Source organism: Poecile atricapillus, chromosome W (genome assembly GCF_030490865.1).
Source record: "Poecile atricapillus isolate bPoeAtr1 chromosome W, bPoeAtr1.hap1, whole genome shotgun sequence".
Lineage (NCBI taxonomy): Eukaryota > Metazoa > Chordata > Aves > Passeriformes > Paridae > Poecile > Poecile atricapillus.
In genome coordinates this window covers 10,304,670-10,325,417 of record NC_081288.1, presented here as the reverse complement: position 1 = coordinate 10,325,417, position 20,748 = coordinate 10,304,670, and the positions used below count along the sequence as shown (strand labels likewise).

The 20,748-nt window shown below is 34.9% G+C and overlaps 1 protein-coding gene across 2 annotated transcripts in view; it reads right to left on the bottom strand.

Annotated features, from left to right (window-relative positions):
* The window catches only part of LOC131591742 (voltage-dependent calcium channel subunit alpha-2/delta-1-like), a 362,151-nt gene that overhangs the window by 64,004 nt on the left and 277,399 nt on the right, over positions 1-20,748 (bottom strand). For both annotated transcript variants that reach the window (XM_058862758.1, XM_058862760.1), the window contains exons 11-12: positions 17,238-17,396; positions 12,216-12,320 (exon numbers count right to left, since the gene is read on the bottom strand). In XM_058862758.1, coding sequence (XP_058718741.1) covers positions 12,216-12,320; positions 17,238-17,396 — 264 coding nt within the window. The remainder of the gene's footprint in view (positions 1-12,215; positions 12,321-17,237; positions 17,397-20,748) is intronic.

Genomic DNA, 20,748 nt, shown 5'->3' with positions numbered 1-20,748 from the left:
CTGAACATGTAACACATACATACAATGAGAGGTGCATTTTCATGGAAGTTGTGACTCTCATGAATCCTTGAAATATGTTTTGCTAACTGCAAAGTGTTTAAAAAATGATGGAAGGGTTATTTTTTTTCCCCTAGGTTATTTCATTCCCTCACAAAGAAAAATACCTACATGAAGATGGGGATATTTTCTACTGCAGACTAATGGTAAAACCACATTGCAGTTATACCGAAAAATTTCAAAACTAATGTTCTCACAGAACTAAAAACAATATACTAATTCAGTCACACTGTTCTACAACTTCTTAGTGCCACCTTGTGGAACCACAGCACCTCAGTTCTTACTCACAGAAGGGCTTCTGTGTTCTGCTGTGTTCTGTGTTCTGCTGCCCCTTCCTCTGCTGCCACACAGCTACAAAAATGAAAGTATAAATTCCCTGCTGACACCTGCTAATCTACCCCTGCTAAATTGATCATAATTAGATAGAACGGACCACTGATTATGTGATTCTTTAATTCTTCACCTAATTTAGACATGTAGACACAATTTGATGGGCCTCAAGTATCACAGAAGTACAAGCACGGTTTTGTATGTGCACAGTAACTTAATGTTGGATTATTACAAAATGACGAGGAGAACAGAGGGTCCTCCATTCTGCAGTCTCCTCAAGTAAAATGAAGTTTTTGATCTCAACATTTTCTAGGTGTGGGTATAAATCATCTGTTTTATTACCTTTGTATAACATATTGCTTAAGAACAGCAATGGGAAAGAGAAAGGCTGCACTCCCAAAAACACCAGCAGGACTTCCCACTGATGTGCTTGAATTTTATGTTTGAGAGTCAATTTGCCTATGTCAACCCTCTCAAAAAGTGGCTTTGGTCCACTCTCCAACCTTTAAAGCAACTCTATCAGCTGAGCCCACTTAAGCACAGAAGTCAAACCATTTCTCCTTCCCTCTTTCCCTTTTCTTTGCTGCCACAGAAGCGGTCCCAGCACTTTGTCTGGGTGTGTGCCAGCTGGCAGAGGCTGAAAACCTCCCAGATTTAACTCAGTTAAACCTATAAATTACTGAATAATCTAGCTCAAAGGCTCTAGCTGCAGATCTAGCTCAAAGGCTGTAGACACATTGGTTGCTTCTCTGAGGATTTCCACCAGAAGGGCTGCCTTCATCACCCCACCCCACCTCAGAAATTCCTGTACAGCACTCAGTTGCATCAGGTGATTTTCTAGCTCCTCATCCTGCCTCCCAGACTTCAGATAAAGAACATACTGGCATCTTTTTAACAATTCATCTGTTGAATATTTTACTTTGACTACCCACCTTCTATTTACTCAGTTGATCTATTTGCTTCTTTGGGGAAATTTTCCCCGTTGAAATGAAAAACAATTAAATTCCTCCTTTCCCTAAGCTGCTTCTCCCTGACACTCATCATTTAGCATTCTCTGAAGAAAACAGTTTTTTTCTGCAAATTCCTTGTAAATTTGGTGGTCCATATCAGGAACCAGACAAGGGAGTTGACAGAGTAATTCCCACTGTACTCTGGATTAAAAGCATTTTAGGCATTTCTTTGATAGTCAAAACAACATTTGGAGGCAGCTGAGCAGCTGGAAAGGACTGGATTAATTACAGAGATATTTACAGTTCATATTGTGACACTAAGCCCTCTTTTCTTTTTTTTTTTCATTGTCCTTGTAAATCCCAGGGAAGAAGTATTACAAATATCATCCAAGTATTTAAAGGAATATTTCAATATGCCATTTCAAATACTAATTTTTATCATGTATTCTGCCTTCCTCTTTCCCACGCAAATAGTCTTGTACAGTTGCTTCCTCAATTTTTTGCTCCCATTTCCTCCAACTCTTTCACAGCATGGAAAACTGACTGAATCCTAGCATTCAAATGCCAAACAGTTGTACTAGAAGAAGGAAATGGGTAGGTGGGAAAAGGAAGGACCCTCAGAAACACTCATTTCCAGTAGCCTCATTTCCAACCCTCATTTCCAAGAAGTCTCCCTGTCTGGAATTATCAGTTACACAGATTTCAAGTCTAATTTTATAATTGGCTGATGCTCACAGGAACACGAATATTCTAAACAAAAATGGTTCAGTGATTAGAAAGGATATGCCACCCAAGCAGGGGACTTTGTCCATGCTCACCTACTGTTTCTTGAAGCCTGACCTGGGAACAGAATGGTATCTTAGAAGAGGAAGATTAAGGGATGAAAGTGCTGCAAGTTTGGCTCCCTTTCCTTTTCTAGGTGGAAAAAACCTTACAGCTACTGCATGCTGATGGAAAGGCAGCAGTGCCAGACAGGACAGTGCTGAGGGCAGCCTGACCTTGCCTCTGCCGTAGGTGGGACGTGCCATTGCTGCCACAGGCAGGCAGTGACGATGCCGCCTGTCAGCAGCTGGCAGGTGCCCCAGCAGGGCTGAAAGAGCGAGGCTCCTGTGCAGTCATGGAATAGAGAATGTCCTTCACAGTTCATGATTAATTCAAGAAGTTCATGCCCACTCGTTGTTCTTGTTGCCAAACTGCACCTGAAATCTCAGGACTGTCTGTGAGAAGCACTGAGTGTGTACAGACAGCTGCCACCTATCCCGTGGGCTGGTAATGATAAACAGAAATTTAATCATGACACATGAATGATACGCAGTAGCATTGCTTTTCTAACCAGTTAAACAAATTAAATTTTCAGAAAGAAAATATAAGTGATTTTTCCCTTCAATCCACAGGTAAAATATCTTGAGGGGTGGGTGTCTATAGCCTTGGTGTATTGAACAGTTCATACCACAACGTTCTTAGTAAATTTAGGTCTAAGTTTTGCATTCCTAATGGCTGAAACAGAAGAGCAGAGAAAATGTACTATAATAAATCATAATTTATGTGACAAGTTATAAGCCATTTATCAGTCTAAATTGTGATATAAAAGAATTTAAATAATTTTTGACAAGGGTTTTTTTTTAAAAAAAAAAAGAAGGAAAAAAGAGCTCCTCAGTCCCAATTATAAATATGCTTCTTACAGAGAAATTTATTATAGACAAAACATTGCCTTAGAGGGTTTGTCTTTGTTTTTTGCTTTCAAGCGAAATAGCATCTACAGACTAAGTTTGCAACTAAAAGCATTGAGATTATTTTTTTTTTCTTTCTACACATAGGATTGAGAATACAGCATTGTCAGACTGCATTATACAATTTAAAGTGATGGCTTCAAAAAGAATTTGCAGATAAACTAAATTCTTCCCTGTAAAAATACAAAGACAAAACAGACATATAAAGAAATTCAGAATTATTAAAAAAAAGACATTTGTAGCTGGCACTCCAGGTTCTGTGGTCATTATGAATTAGATGTTTTTGTTTGCACATGATTTAGGATGAGATTATGAAGGACAGAGTTCCCATCTAAGCCTCAGCAAACACTGAATACATTACTTTGAATTTGATACAAGGCTAATGTGCATGTGAGTTCAACTGAAATTACTGACTACAAATAGAAGTTGAATATAGAAACAGAGGAATGGAGACACATAATAAGATAAGAATTCAAAGACTGCATATTAGAACTGATTCTCTTCTGAAAAAAAATTTTTTTTTTTTGTTTCTTTTCTCTATTTTTTAGGACTAAGGCTTATAAAAATGTTTGTGAAAACCTCAAGGTAATTAGAAGCTCATACTTCCCTTACTATGCAAGTACAGGATTGCAAAGTCAGTTTCTTATTTTTCTGTTAAAAACAACCTATTCTTATACCACATTCAATTCTGCATATTAAATTGTATCCTGTACCATGCAAAAGATTTGAGAATGTAACTGTGACTCCCTGGATATACGACAGAGCAGATTTCATCCTTTTCTTTGAGACTAATCAGGATTCTGAATCCAAGTCACTTTCTAAGTAGAGACTGGGGTATTTTCTTTTTACCAGCATGCTCATTCCCTACTTGCAAGATTACTTTTTTCCTTGTTTTTTTTTTCAAAATAAAGGGTGTATTTTTTTTGCAAAATGCTTCAGTAAAAGACCTTCTAAGTGACATTTATTAGTTCTTACTCTGGATAAGACTTCTCAAACAGAGCTCCTCCATCTCATGGCTGATGTTCTCTTTTAAAAAGCAATGCCCTCCTTACAACATCTGCATCAATCCTTAATACTGTACACTGAAATTGCACAAGGTTTCTACTTGCCTGAGTGAAATGTACAGTTCACCTACACTTGCACTCTGATGTCTCATTTCACATCCCTTTCTTCTGTTAGGCTTCATGCATATATAAGCACATACTTCTTGCTATCCAAATGGACTGTATCTTTAATTTTTCAAACTTTTATTTCCTTCTTAACCTATCATCTGTTTAGACTGCTGCATGCATTCAGCTTGTGCCACCATCTGCTTGTTCCAGCTCTTCCCTTATTCTCTTGTCCCCTAAAGAGATTCCTGTTCTGCACTTCCCCTCTTGGAGCCCAGCTATAAATTCTTCTTTCTGTCCACTTTTTCTAGCTGTGCATTGGCAAGACTTTCCATCTACTAAGAGACAAATCCTCAAAACCTGCCTACAGCATGGCCTAAGCAGCATTTAGAAACTAAGATTTCTATCAAGTTTTAGAGCCACTAAATAATAGTTAATTCTTTTTAAAATATTATTCAGTTGTGCTACTTCAGTTACATTGTGTATTCTATTAAAATACAAATACAATACAATACATTCTATTAAAATACAAATTCTTTCTTTCTTCCAAGTTGCATTTTTAAACCAATTGAAGTTGGACTTTGGAAAACTTTAGACACAGTGATCATACAGATGTCAAAATTGTGTCAGAATGGGCAATTTTACATAAAAGCATCTCTTAATCTTCATAATCATATTAATATTTTTTTCTTGCATCCTTTTTGGCTTCTCTGCAGAAAACAATTCTTAACTTTTACATTTTCTTCACTCTTTTTATTTTTAAATGAAGGGGAAATGTGAGCCTCTCTTATGTGGCCCTGAGAGTAAAACAAATCTTGTCTGTCTCTGTTCTCTGTAACTGACTCATGACAGTCAGTTTTTACTTGCTTATTGCACTTCCCCTAATAAACAAGAAAAACATAGAAAAAATACTTTTAACTGTAAATATATAAGGTCATGGGCATGCAGATAAAACTTTTAATGTGAGACATAATTACTGAATATCTTGTAGCAGGTTAGGAAAATTTCTCATTCTAGAAGATGCCAAGAACAGTTTATTTTTGAATTTTAAGGCAGAATTATCTGTAAATCTAAAAAATAGAAAATACTTAGAGTGAAAGATCAAGAAGTGATTTTTCTTACAAGGAAAGGAATGTTTCATAGCAGTAAAAAAAGGATAAGAGACAGACTCCAACAAACACAGAGAATTAGCTAGCTGAGTGAGAAATGTAGGAAGATAATCTAAAGAATGAAGGATTAAAAGACAAATGACAGTTCAGGAAGAAGAAAACTTTACGTGTACAAGAAGAAAGAGCTTAATGTAATGTAGGATTAAAAAGACTTGGAAAATCAACCACAGATACTGAGAATGAAGACTTACTCTTAAAAAAACCCAACAAAACAGACAACCAAAAAAACCCCAAACATCTAGGGAAAAAAAGATTCAGATAAAGCAAAAACCCAATATAGGGTCAATAATATAACACAGTTCCAAAATGGTAAGTTATGATCTATGATTTATTTACCCAAGTGCTGACATGTATTAAAAAAAAAAAAATGCTCTGTTCTCTTGATACCACTGAAGTTTCTCTCACTGCTCGAAAGTGAGTAACAACATGCCTTTTTACACAAAAGGTGTGTAAAGAATAAAGAATTAATGTGACCTAAGATACACATTTGATGAATCTGAAAGAAATTAGCTTGAAAGAAAAAAGCTGGATAGCAAACTTGGATGAAAGTTTCAACATAGAAATTGTTTCCTAAAATGGAAGGGATATTATTATGATAAAAATTAGTTCTTATTTTAGAATGTAAAATGAAAAGAAAGAAGAAACCCTAAACCCTCTAATCCTACTTTTTCTTAAGGAAAACAAGGAAAGCTTTCTAAACAGGTAGCTGTTGAAAGAGAAAAATATAAATACCTAAGGGGGGTGTGGAACTGGATACTTTAAAGAAGAGGTTACATAAACATCATTAGGCATGGCCTTGGTATTAAAAGGCTTGTTGCAGAAAGTCCCAGACCTCCAATTCATGAATTACAGAAGAACACAATCAAATCACAAGGCATTTCACAGCAATTGCAAATTCACATGAATGAATGCACAGTTAATGTATGGGGAGGCTGAGACAGCATGGACCCTCTGATGCCTAGCCTCAACCAGCTATGCCATATGTAGCATTTTGTTTGTATAAATAAGCAAAATGCAGTCTGACTCTTGCATTTGTCCCAAAACAAACAAAATGTTCTTTCTATATTAAACGATATTCTATGCTTGTTGCCTTGATTAATCATTTTATGCCATCTGCAGCATCAACCCCAATGTGATGCACAGAATCAATTGCTATTACTAAACTGTTTGGAACTGAAGATCAACAAAAATAGAAGTATCAAATAGCCTCCTCCATGCCAAATTTGAAGGAAGCAAGCTGCCAGTTGGGTTTTATGTAACAGATACACATGACTTTATTAAAACTGATAAGGTTACTTTTCAACAAAGCTATATTAAAACTTTCATTAGTCTTCTGCAGTTCTCAACACCTCCACGTGGACTTTTATCTTGCACAAGAGATAAAAATGCCACGTGCCAACACAGAATCATGCTCATAATGAAACAGCAGCATAAAGAGAAACTCACATCAACACAGAGATGTGTGTGCAGACACATGCATGAAAGAGTTCTGCAAGCAGATCTTCCTAAAAGAACCCCCCTCAGCCCTGCTGCACTTTCTGCTGCACCTCTTTAAGTCTGCAGCGACCTCACTCAGACATCCACACACGGAACAGCAGAGAGGATGCAATGGCTGAACAGAAGGGGGATAAAAGTAGAAAAAATACAGTGGCTATTACTTCCTTCATTGAAGTCTCTAAGAAATGCTTGGTGATGTTTGGTGATGTCTAAAGATAAAGGGGTCAGTGAAAGACAGCGTAGGAAAGAAGGGGAGACTGCTGTAACCCAAGTTGCCAGGGCATGGACACATGGTGGCCAGTAGGGTAGCTGAGAAGATGTCTGTTCAAAGAACAGTGCATAGATATTTCTGAAAAAGAGTATCTTAGAAACCACTAAACTCAGATTCCTAGGGGAGAAACAGAACTTCAGAACCATCAGGTAATTATGGTTCAAAATCTGAGTTTGTGGGGAAAAAAATGTGTGCCTAATATCGTACTGAAAAAGAAAAAATGCACCAACCTCCCTCCTCCCTCCAGTAATCCTTGTTATTGCATGGATTTATAGACTCAAGACTTAGTATTGCGCAGCTTGACTATTACTGAAGCATATTTGGGGAATGAGTGTCAAAGGAGGGAGATTGCTTATATGGTATATTTAAATTCATTATTTCAGTGGAATTAATTTATGTTAGGAATCCAGAAACTAGGACAGTAGGTATATTGCAAGCCCTTAATTAATAAGTGCAGCTAAGAGGTAAAAAAAAAAAAAAAAAAAAGGTAATTTGCCGTTAGAATATGATGCTCCTTCTGTGAACACTATAATAACAGTTTCCACTTTTTACTTTGAAAGAAAAGGTAATGGATTAGGGAATTTTTAAATACTGACCCAAGTTTCACCCAGAATATTTTAGGTTTACCATTTATGCATACCATGGAACATATTAACAGCTGCAAGGTGATGTATTCTTAAGTCAGAAGTGATTAGGAAAACGGCTGTGGAGCCAGTTTAGCTGAAACTTTGTCGAACCATTAATTTAATTACTTTGTGTTATATCCTGTGTCACAAGTCTACCACACACTCAGAAATGCAAAACCTGCTGGGATGCACTCTGACAGTTGTTCAGCTCTATTCAAAGCTGACACTAGTGCTGTGAAATAAGCTGTTTCAATTTTAAGCTCTGCAAGTGACCATATAAAGTTACATTTGGTCAGTCTGATCCCTGATGAGAATTCCACGTCTACCCAAAGTGGAAACGTCATGTGCTTTTTGGATGGTCCTTTGCAGTCAAGACCATCACTCATCTAGAACAATACATACACCCCTGCCTAAATTAATACAGTTTTGATTTTAGTTTTACTGACTTGCAGTTATGCACTAACGGATTGAAACCAAAAAAGAAAATGGTTCCATCCACTGGTAATGACAGTAGGAGACTTCATTTTTTAAAATGAAAGTTTTACAAGTTCTTTCTCATAAATATTTCATTTTATCACTCAGTTGACATGCTGAATGTGTTCCATTTGGAATAAGTCAGTGGCAGCTGTAAGCTTCCCAGTGGAGTTCCAGCAAGCTAGACCCTTCTCCCATAGGATCTCTACCACTGCAGCAATTCTATGCCCATCACATACAGATATTCTTAATGGAACTGATTTGTTGGAAAACTTCACATCATTTCCTTTCAAATGATACTGTCAGAAAAATCTACAAAAAATGAGGTTGTATTAATTATGAAAGATAATTCTGTGAGAATGAGACATAAGACCCAATTTATAGTTCTGCTCCTACCTGAGGGGTCAGACTGATCCTGCCCCTGTGTGTCAGGTCAGTTCATCCAACCCACACAAACCTTTGCCATTGTACAAAAATTCAAACAACTGAAAGTGCATGAGGTATGTTTAAGGTCTTTTCCGACTCACATAAGTTGAGCAATCTTTCTAAATACAGATTCCAAGGGGAAAATTTGCCCCAAAGATCTGTGGTTTTCTATTTTCAACCTGAATTCAAAATTCTCACGATAAACGCCTACAGGGCATACATTTCAATAAAATTTATATTGCTATCTTCAGTGAAGCCATCTGTAGGAGGAGTGCAAATAAAATGAAATTTAGCACCCTCATTTCTGAAATTTAGAGCATGTGTGGTATTTTACACATTTAATGTGAGTGCCCCAAATGTCACCACAAAGGTAAACATGCCAGTTTTTAAATATCAGGCTCAGAATGCAGTTGCAATACGTGACAAAAAAATTTGCTTTACAAAGGGAAAAAGGCATGCAAAGGTGAAACACAACTGTAGTTTTCCTCTTCAAACAGATAAAATGTTCCTCCCCAAATCTGTGTTACATAAGTTTTATAATAACTCTCCTATCACACTGTAAATTATTTATACAGACAGAAAACTATTTAAAGTATATCTGTATGCTATTTCAAACAGATTATAACTTCAGATGTAAAAGGACTACTTTTCAGCCTCTAGATTCTAGGCTGCTCTTTTAGTACTTTTCAAGTGTTTATTGCATTATTTCACTTAACTTGAAGGTTGCACCAAGGACGCTGCAAACAAGTGTACTAAATCATGTCATTTGATGAGCTTAAACTGAAGCTTATTTCATGGAATGGATTTACAAATTAACTGACATGAAAAAGAAAATACTTATAGAGCTGAAGCAATTTTACATCAGGAAGATGGAAACAAAGATTAATAGATTTGAATAGATGCTCTTTTGTTAGCACAAGAAAAAGAAAATAAGTTCACAACTCAGTGGTGCCTAAGTGACTGACCGTGACATAAGACAATAAAGATTCATCTTTTATATGCTTTATGCAAAACACAAAGACAAGTGGTCAAATAAATGCAGAACAGGCAAGAAGATACATATGCTGATACATATTTATACCACAAATTGTTTCTACTGTAAAACACAGAAAACTTTTTAACACCTTTTATTGAATAGTCCCTCTACAAATGATAAATATCAACATAGCCTTAAATTCACTGGATATTTATGAACTAAATTATAAATTAACTGCAATGAAGACAACAGAAACTACACCCACATCTCTTTAAACTCTCATCATTTAATATAAGAAGGCAGCCTACTCTGCAATCCAAGAAGGTAACACAATATTTATGATTATGACCTACCGAGATTAAAAGCGTATGTGTATTTTTCATGTTGGAATGTGTCAATTATGCCATTCTCTACTGATAATGAACTAACATTAAGTTACATGCTGAGACAACAACAAAAGAGCCCACATGTCATCATTCTGGAATCAAGTGTAGCCTTTCTAAGGAGAGCATTATCACAAGAATATTTTGTAAAAGTCTTATTTTTAAAAATATTAGAATGCTATGAAAGATGTTGGGAGATTTCATTTACTGCTCCAGTCTCATTAGATATCCTCCAATCACAAATTTCCCTTCAACACTACAAGGATTGTTACTGATTGAAAGTGATAAGGGGAAAGCAAATGGTTCTTCAAATTACACCTGCATAAACTTGGTACTGCAATTCCAATGTCACCTTGGAGAAAACCAGTGATTCATTAGAAAAGTGACAAAATGTGTTTACTAAGATTTGAACTTGTAGATGCATAAACCATAAACAAGTGTAGAAAATGTGCCTTGCATTGCATCAGCAATGCATTAAATTATACATGATAATATACTGACAGACAGTGACCATTATTAGCATTATTCATTTGCTGTACACAGTAAAAACCCCAAACCCTCCCTCACAAGAGGTAACAAGAAAGTGACTGTGTATAGTATTTTATACATAACATAGTATTTTATACATAAAACCAACCCAACACTTGGCAGTGAAAATTTACATTATTAAATGGTGCAGTAAATTAACCATTTAAAATTAGTAAATCCTACATTTCATTTGATGTGATTAAGATCATAAATCTCGGCACTCCAAATCTGTTTTGTTGTTTAGACTGAATATTTTACTACACTTTCCTCCTAATACAGCAAATTAAATGAAAAATAATAAGAAATGAATCATCCATCTTCCCGCTTATGGATACATTTCCTATAGCTGATGGCTGTGGTTGTAACGTGATAAAAGCTACCACATCCAAATTTGAAGAGGAATCTCTGCACATATTTTTTTTTAGAGTACAGCCATGTGTGTCACACAAGGCTGTGACTTCCATTGTCTTCTAACTGCCAGTTTAAAAAGTACTTTCAACTCAAACACAAACTAAACCCCACCACATCATTCTATATGCAGCACTACTGTAAAGCAGCCACAGAATGATTATTCAAGGTCACTGATTGAATCCCTGGCCAAGATACAAATTCAGTACTGCATTTCCAGCTCTACTTTTGAAAAGATTAATTCAAACATATGAGGATTTCCAGCAAACTACTTCCACTGTTTCATGCACAAACATCCAAGGCAACTGTTAAAGTGCCTTCATGAATCATATTCTAACTTCTAACTGCTTTTTGAAAAAAAAACAGAAAACAACTCACAAAACCCCACAGATGTAGGCACACTCCCAGGCATTAGAAAAGGTAAATGCTTAGTTGCAATGTGAATCCAGCTCATATTCCATTTCTATTTAGAATGTGATTAATCTTCTAATAATAATAAATAATAGTTTGCACTGAAATTTACTAGGAAACAGCTTTAAAAGTGGCTATATTTTGTGTACACATTCCTACATTTTTAAATCTTTAAGTATGTAAAAGCCAGACCAGAAATTTGATTAGATTCAAAAACTAAACTCAAAACCAGCACAGCTAATAATCCATTTTAATTTAAACAAGAGAACTCATCCAGGGATTCTCATGTCAAACCCATAATTCTGCTTGAACCACAGATCAAATTTCATCAGCAGAAAGCCATCCCACTTCTTGCTAAGACATTCAAAGATATAATTAGCCTCACTGGGAAAAAATGTGGTTTTGTTCCAGCCCAAATCTATTCAAATTCAGATTTTAACCTTGAGTTCTCATTTTGCCTTTGCCTGGCAAACAATAAAAGCACATAGAAGATATTTGCAGTGAGTGGACAGATACACATACATACCCTATCATTTAACTACCTGTGTTTCTGCTGGATAATTCAGAGATTATACTACTGCAAGAAGAGGGGCAATAGAAAGTTGAGCTCTTTATGGCTTATAGTATATTTCTGAATCACTTGAGAGCAACGAGTCACAAAGTGTAAAACATTAAATATATTTTATGATTTTTCAAATAAATATTATAGATTGAAAAAGCTTTAAGTGTCCTAAGGATCAATACTATTAAGGTTTGGTTTTTTTAAGTACTTTATACATACACCAAATCCATTTTCACTTCTATATTTAAATATATATTCTCTTTATGCTGTTTTATTTCACACAGCAAATTTTTTCATATATGACTTACTTTTTTGTCTTCATTATATTTGTGGAAAATTTCTTGTGCTCTTTCTTCACCACCATCTGTAAACAGCATAATAATCTTATTGCAGTTAGCTCTGGAGACACTGTGCTGTAGGAGATAGAAACAGAAGAGTTTTTATATTTCAGGTTTGAAGGAATAACAACTATTATATCTGATGGCTTTTATAGCTACACACTTACTACTTTAACATGGTAATGTCAACACAAAAAATGTTTTAGAATTTCATTCAATAGCCCCTTCTGAAAGTAAAATAAAATAAAATAAAATAAAATAAAATAAAATAAAATAAAATAAAATAAAATAAAATAATAAAATAAAATAAAATAAAATAAAATAAAATAAAATAAAATAAAATAAAATAAAATAAAATAAAATAAAATAAAATAAAATAAAATAAAATAAAATAAAATAAACCCACTTTTCTGTTGCATGATACTTAAATATGAGGCACTTCAGATCTGTCCCAACAGAGTGGAATAGGGATTTGGTAGTTCCTTTCACCTCCACAAACACGAGGAGGGATCCTTAGCTCATACTCATCACATCAACCCCGCAGTGTTCCTCAGCAGGTGTTCTGCATGAGACTCGCACAATGAGGAGCTCGAAATATTTCTACTCTTCTCTTTTCTCATCCTTACTTTTTTTTCCCTTACCATTACCTTCCTTGTAGAAATTGGGGAACAATGGACAAACAATGAATTACTGAATATACTTATTTTTTTTCTGTTGGACTCCTACTCACAAAATCTTTCTAGCTCACTGACCTCTTGAATAAAAACTCTTAAGCATCCTATATGATATCCACCTTATAAGCTTTGAAATATTTTTGTCATATTTCCTTATAATGAGCTTCATCTTCCAAATCTTTAACTCTTTTATGCAGTTTTTTAACTATTAATACTCTCAAGTGAATAGCTAATCTTTAGAAAAGTATTTTAGAATACGGTTTAGATAATATATTGTAGCCAAGATACAGCCACCTAGATTATTAAAATGTCTCCATCACTTACTTTTCCAATAATTTTGCATCTCAGAACTGAAAAATGGAGCATGTTCCATTATTTCTGGAGAGCAAGCCTGAAATAGAATTAAGAAGAAGCCCCTCTGACTCCTAATTAATCAAAGCAACAAGTAAAGCCCCTGAGAAAAATGCAGTGTGTTTTGCAAAGAAATAAAAACATTGTTCCACAGCCAGATCAATAGAGGTGAGCATGAATTTTGGCTCCTCACTCTTTGTCCTCTAAAAGTTACTCTAAGCAAATTGCCTATTACTTCTGCAGCCCTCAGTGTTGCACACAAATGGTGCCAGTCACACACACCTTGGTACTTCTGAATAGTTGGATGTGACAGAGTAAAACCCTTAGAGATCCAGTGAAAGAAATTCAACTTCTCCTTCCACAAGCCTGAATTTTACTATATGAATTTACTCTAGAGTCAGGAAGACAAATCAGAGAGTTGTCCTTAAAAAGGACAACTTTTACCCTGCTTTACTCTTTGTGGCTACAGAGTGACTGTCACCAGGCTGGTCAGGTATGATGATCCTGCTTCCTTCATTCTACTCACTGGTCTAATTTCTGTTCAATATTCAGTGAAGAATTACTTCTTTTCTTACTATTACTACTTTCAAATTTAATAATTTGAAGGAAAAAAAAAAAGTAAAATTAAGCCCAAAGAATCAAGCCCAAAGATTCCCTTACATGTAACGACGTATAAAACCTCTCTGAAATCAATGCTTTCTATCCAACCTCATCAACACACTGTGTTTTAGTTGGAATTAAATAATTTATGACCATTTTTTGCTTGTGAAATATAACTTGCAAGATACTGCTTTGGGCTGCAATTCTCTTGATATTAAAAAAGTAATAAAAGTAAGGTTGGATACCTCATAAATAAAGGAATTCACTTACATTTACAGTGATTTAATATACAGATCAAAATAAGATCAGAGGGACAAGGAAGGGGACCAAAACTTGCTCATATTATGGAACTTTTGTAGGGACTTTGATACTACTATAGTAGTGCTTCTATAGGCAATGGGAACTTGAGCTAAGCTTTGTTTTCACTGACTAAAGCAGGATTTTCCTTGGCTTACTTGGCATATGCTCACAACACTATCAGAAAACAAAGTTTTCTCTAATCTCCTTGTACTTACAGAAGGGCATTTACTTACACTACATTGTTTAGACACTAAAGTCATGTCACAGAAAAAAAAAAAAAATCCAAGATTTAGCCTCCAAACATTATTGGAAAACTGAACATGAATAAACTCAAATCATGGAACCGTGTAAGGCCAGGCTGGATGGAGCTCTGAGCACCCTCGTCCCTGTCCATGGGAGGGGTGTTGGAACCAGATGATTTTTAAGGAATTTAAAACATCTTCCTCCCCCCAAAACTTCTTTGGTCTAAAATGGAGACTGGCTCAGGGTGTGAATCCATAACAGATTGTGAAAAGCTGATGTAATTTAATAATTTTTCTGAACAGTTTGCCTCAGCAGTCCAAGGGACCACAGCCCAATGGAAAGTGTTGTCTACAGAGGAGCTTCCCCAGGACAAGAAACAGCTTCTTAGCTTAAGCCACAACAGAATACCAGTGGAATTGGGCTGTGTGTTAATTTTTAGCACTCTATTCTATTTGATACAGGCCTTATTTTTTTTTTTAAACAGGCAAGCAAGACATGATCCATTCTATACTGCATGTAAGATTTCTTTTGTTTTATCTGAGTTCCACATCTTTGAAACTAACTCTTTAAGTGGCAGGTTACAGTTGCACCTTGTGACATGACACTTTAGGAATGCATTTTTCTCTATTTTTTCTTTAAGAAACCATAGATATTACAGCATGAGTGAAAAAAACCCTCCTGAACTGCTGAAGCTGAAATATTATGATTTTCAAAGAAGTAAGCTAATGTAACAATAAATAATAGGAAAATTCTGTAAAAAAATTATGGAATCCAAATTATTGTTAATCACATGAATTATTATGTTGAAAAACCTTAAGTATCTATTTCCATTTAGAAACACATCGGACAGCAATTTTTTCATGGTACCAAACATTACTTTGGTATACTGAAAAACTGTTTGAAATAATTGTCATCCAGAAACAGTACCCACAAAATTATTTTGAAAATTTGAGCAATGCTGCATTTATATGGACCTTAAAGCAATTGGAATATTTGAATTTATAAATACACAAGTGGAAACTACCCCAAAGCATATTTTTAAGCCAGTATTATACCACTGTATTATATTGCCTTGTCACCAGAGTCCTGGGCTAAACCCATCACCAGCCCCTCACTCTTCCTGATAAAGGGATTTGGCAATATTTGGGGAGGATGAGTATATATCCAGAACCTTATGTAATCCACAACATCCATAACTTCCAGTCTTGCAGAGATCATGTGAGGTTAACCACACTTCTGCCTCCAGCTACAAAAGAGATGGTCCCACTTTGACACTGATCTCCAATTATTTTTTAACACTTTAGTGCTACAGGCAAGTCCAGTTTGAGACTTCCCCTGTATTCAGCTTTTCTTAATGTTGCTTGTACACAAAGTAAATATTTGGTGCTGCACTAAATGTAATCCATAATTTTAAGCAAATATAAATGTTATGAGGAACATATTTGGCAAAGTTTCTTGTCTTCCTGGTTCCCTCTACATAATATCAACATATTATCTACATAATATCAACAGAGGAAAATGCCATCCCCAGTCCAAAATGTCCAACAGACTTCAAAATATTGTTTGTGGTTTTATACAGCTGTCAGCAGAGGACATCTACTCATTTCCCCAGCACACCCCTCTGCTAATCTGAATAGTGGTCTGCTGAGAAAATTCCCATGAAAACATTGAATTTTCTTTTCCTCCATCAAAACTTAACAAAGTTAGAATTTTTACATCAGATCCAGCTTTGAGCTGCAAATACAGTGTCAGGGAAGTGTCCTGAAGTTCAGGATCTGACAGATTAGGAAAAAAAAAAAAAAGAAAAAAACAAAACAGAAACAAAACAAAAACCTAAACAAAACCAAAAAAACCCAAGCAAACAAAATATCAAAAAAACTGAAACCAACCAACCAACCTAAAAAAACCCAAAACAAAACAAAACAAACTACAAAAAACCACCACCAAAAAAACCCCAAACAAACAAATGAACCCAGAATCAAAAAACCATAAGCCAATAAGGATCAGAATACATTTCTCACTTGTTAAGCTATACCTTACCTGCTGTAATGGGGTACAGCTTTATTTACACTAAGTTTTAACATATAATATTCCTACTTCAGGAAGGTGCTAACTAGAACTATTTTTATAAACAACTACATGAATAATTTAAAAATTACTAATAAACTCCAAACATTTGCTATAAATGGGAAACATTGCTATTCAAAATGCTAGTGCCTGGGTGAAAATTAGAAAGTGCAATGCATTTAAAACACAGAAATGATGCATTTAATTTTTGAGGAAATTATTCTTTTTATACATAAGAATTAGAATCGTCTCAGTGAGTGAACACTACTCTTTAGGCATCATCAGGTGCCTCGTATTCCTCTATTAACTCATTTCCTCCCCTCTATCTTGCTCAAACCATGGTGAAGTATTTATGACTTCTAATAAGTGTGAAATTATAGGTTAACTTAGCATCTCTAGGAGATGATGTGGTAAAATTGAAGTAATAGTGCAGTAACAGATCTTTCAATTTTAAAATTAATGGCAAGCCAACCACTACCACAAGTATGTGTCAACTGTGAATCACATATTAAATGAAAAAACAGCTGAATGAATGAAGTGAAACAGTACAACAGATTGAAAACCAAATTAATTCCAAAGTCTTAGCAACCTACTGGGGAACCTGCAATGAAGAAATCATTGTGTGGATAAATTTACTTGCTAAATAGAGGTTTGCACTTCTATCACTTAATTACACAATGGAGGAGCATGCAGTGGCCTGCTGAACATTCCAGTTCTCCTTCATTTGACAGCAGAGAGATCTTACTTCAATACTTACATTTAGCAGCTGTTCAAAAGCATAGCTAAAACCTTTTTTGTAATCTGTAATTCCTTTAGCAGATATTTTATAGACAGCTTCTTTCAGTTTCTTCTTGTTCCTCACATTAGCTTGGACAAGATGATTAAAGCAGCTGACATTCTGAGCATTATTATTAAACTGCAAAATAAATAGAAATATTATTAGAGACAGTTAATTTTCTGTGTACTGCAGCAGTAAAGATTTATGTTTCCTGGACCTTCATGAGATAAAGAATGTCAAAACTAGATTTGCATTTTCACTATGCTGAGAGCAACCAGTAGTGACTGGAGATTCCAAAATGAGACTATATATTTAAAAAAACCCAGGTATTTGATGCTTCACTCTTTGGCAACCCAAAAAAAATCTACTATACTGGAGAAATTCCCACAAATTTTGTGTCAAGTTTACATAAAGAATATAAAGAAATAAAACTCAGAAATGCAGAGTTGAGTAATTAAAAAAAAAAAATTGATAAAGATATATTTTACTTTTTCTAACCCCCTGAAAAATATTGGTTGAGCTATCAGGTGACTTTCAAATTGCATAAATTAGTTTAGAGGTTTACAATATAACTTGCAGATCAGCTGCAATTGGATATATAAATTACGGAAAAACAAAATACACTCTTGGAATACACAGGAGAGAATAGCTGCAAATATGAGAATACTGATGATAGCAATAGAAATTTGTGTCTTGAGAAAACACATACTTCTGCTGTCTTATGCATCCATAAAGACTACTCACTGAAAAATAATTTATATGATATCCTGACATTATGTAAAAACATACACAGAAATTTTTTTAAGTGCAAAATGTTGTCTGTACCAGTGGAAATCAGTTTAAGATTGCTTTTAAATTTGTCTCTGTATAAATATACATATATTCATGTATACTAAAATACAATCCTCACAATTTACATTTCAACTGAAAGCAGATTATTATGCCTCTTCCTGATTATGGATGTTCACTCAAAGTAAACATAAATATAATTTTATGCTGTCAACCTGGTGCAAAGCCTTAAAATAACTTAGAAAATCAAGCCTCATTGGTTTAAGTCTCACTATTGTTAACTAGTTCAATAGTGCTCTCTAGATTAAAAGGTAAATAAAATCACAGGCCTCAATAAAGGCTCAGCTACTTACAAATCTAAAATAAATCATTAAGTACCAGGCACAAAGCACAGAGAGAGAACTGCTTTCATCAGCAAATACCAACCTGTAACTGTAGGACATTGTATAACAAAGAAAACTTGAAAGGATAAAGGGATTAATAATATTAAACCATTTTTAACAATGCCTAGTATTTCAATTTGTGTTATTAGGGGGTTACATTGTATGTTCTTAATGTATTCCATGTTGCCTGAAAAAGATTAGTTTTGGGACCAAAAAACCCAGCATATTTTGCTGCTTAAGCAAACCCATCAGATGGTCACACAATTGTAACCAGTTCACTGATGCAAAAAACTGACTCAAAGCATTCAGTGGTGCTTCCAATAAAGGTTTCTTATAGAAGTAACCAGTAAATCACCTAATGATTATTGGATACATAAACCATGTGGGAGTGAAAACAGCTACTGTGCTGCGAAATTATTTTAGTTTGCCTCAACCTAAATTTATAGCCATGATAGGAAAATTACAGGCATAAAGTAATTTTATAAAGAAAAGGTCTGAAAACCAATTCTAATTGTGAGTTGGGGTAAAAATACAGAAATTGTACCTGGCAAGTAGAAAAAAAACCATTACCTAGTAGGCAGCTTTGCCCTGAAAAAGCCTATTTCATCTCAAAAAATAAAGTGAAAACACTCCTCTGCTTAACCAGTGACATTCTATAGAAATTATTTAATGACCTAATATAAAAGAAATCCTAAATTCAATCCTATGGCCCGTGCACGCCTTGTCTTGGCTACAGCAAACAGCAATTTAGGCATTCAAGTGATGATTTAGAGACATGAGAAAATTTCTCCCTGGAATGTCACTAACATTAAACTACAAATCAAAGTAGTCCTGTAAATATATCAGAATAATTATTTCTAAGAAGGTCAGGTATCCAGCACAGGGATTGATAATTTTGGCTACAGAAACTATTTTAAAAATATTTTCAGGAATACTTCAGGTTCAAACTTTGCAGGCAGCTGACAAGGAAACCATGCTATACTGCTATACTACACTTCCCTATTAAACTGAATTGCACTGCACTCACAAATGCTGTAAAGTGAACAAAGGGTCAAGCCAAAGCATCTGCATCTGTAGATGCACAAATGCTGATGTAAAATGAAGGAGAGAAATGACACATTTGTAGCATGGAGAGAGTTACATCAACCAAAGTCTGGAAATGCTGTAATTTAATTAAGCAAATATATGAGCCAGCTGTTTGCAGAGACATCAGTCAACATTAACATTAATGCCAGTCAGAAAAGAAGATGAACAGAGTTTTTGGTCAGATGAAGGAACCAGTAGATGGAACAACAATCCTCCAGAACGAACATTTCCCTCTTTGCTAGGAGATGAAGGCAAGGCTCAAATCTGACTGATGAAAATGCTCAAAGGGGGAAAGAAAATTCAGGGGTGAATTTAATTAATCTGGGCTCCAGTAAACTTCATTACTTCAGTAATGGAAAGATTTCAACTGTAAAAGCCATCAGATCATCCTTAACACTGACCTTCCTTATGTGACAAACACCAGGATCATTCAAAACTTAAAGTTAACCAAACTGAGACAGCTTTTAGTTATGCTCGTCTGAAACATAATAGCAAACATCATTTTTTTGCACATTAGGATGTGTAAAAATTTACACATCTTAACTTAGGAGCCAAAAGTAAGCTTCTACTGATTACTGGTCACATTGTCTGACCCCTAAGTACCATAACAAGGCTCATTTCAGTTCACAAGATTTCTTGAAAACACAGTAACTTAGTATGTAACTGAAGAAAGAACTTTCTTCAGTTAAATGTAAGCTTTCAGAAACCAGTTGCCAATTCAGAAAGTCCATGTTCTTATGAAATCAAATCCTATCAAAGGGATAAAATTAAGGTACTTTATTGAACAAAGTACTCTCAGTGTATCCATGTGAAATATGTCAGTTGGATATTTATCAGCCTGGCACTTCCCCTAATTACTGCAGTAAATATAAACATATGCAATAAAAGTGATATTGGTAGAAAGGAAATAAATTAAATTTTTTTAATGATGCCTTGGACTTAGTGATTCACTTACAAAACAATATAAGACATTTAGAGGCAAACCATTCAATTGTTAAAATATAAAGCCACCCTATACAGTCTGTCACCACCAATGACAGCTTCTATTTTTTCAAGTATATGGAAAAATACCTTATCTGAGTTAAAATAAGAGAGGCTTGCAGCAAAACAGTTGTAGATCATGGAAAACAGGATAACCTTGAGCTTTTAATTTTAAAACATCATGAAGTACTACTATAATTAAATCTGTCTTGTAATTATACCTGCAAGGTATAGAATCTATATGCAGTCTC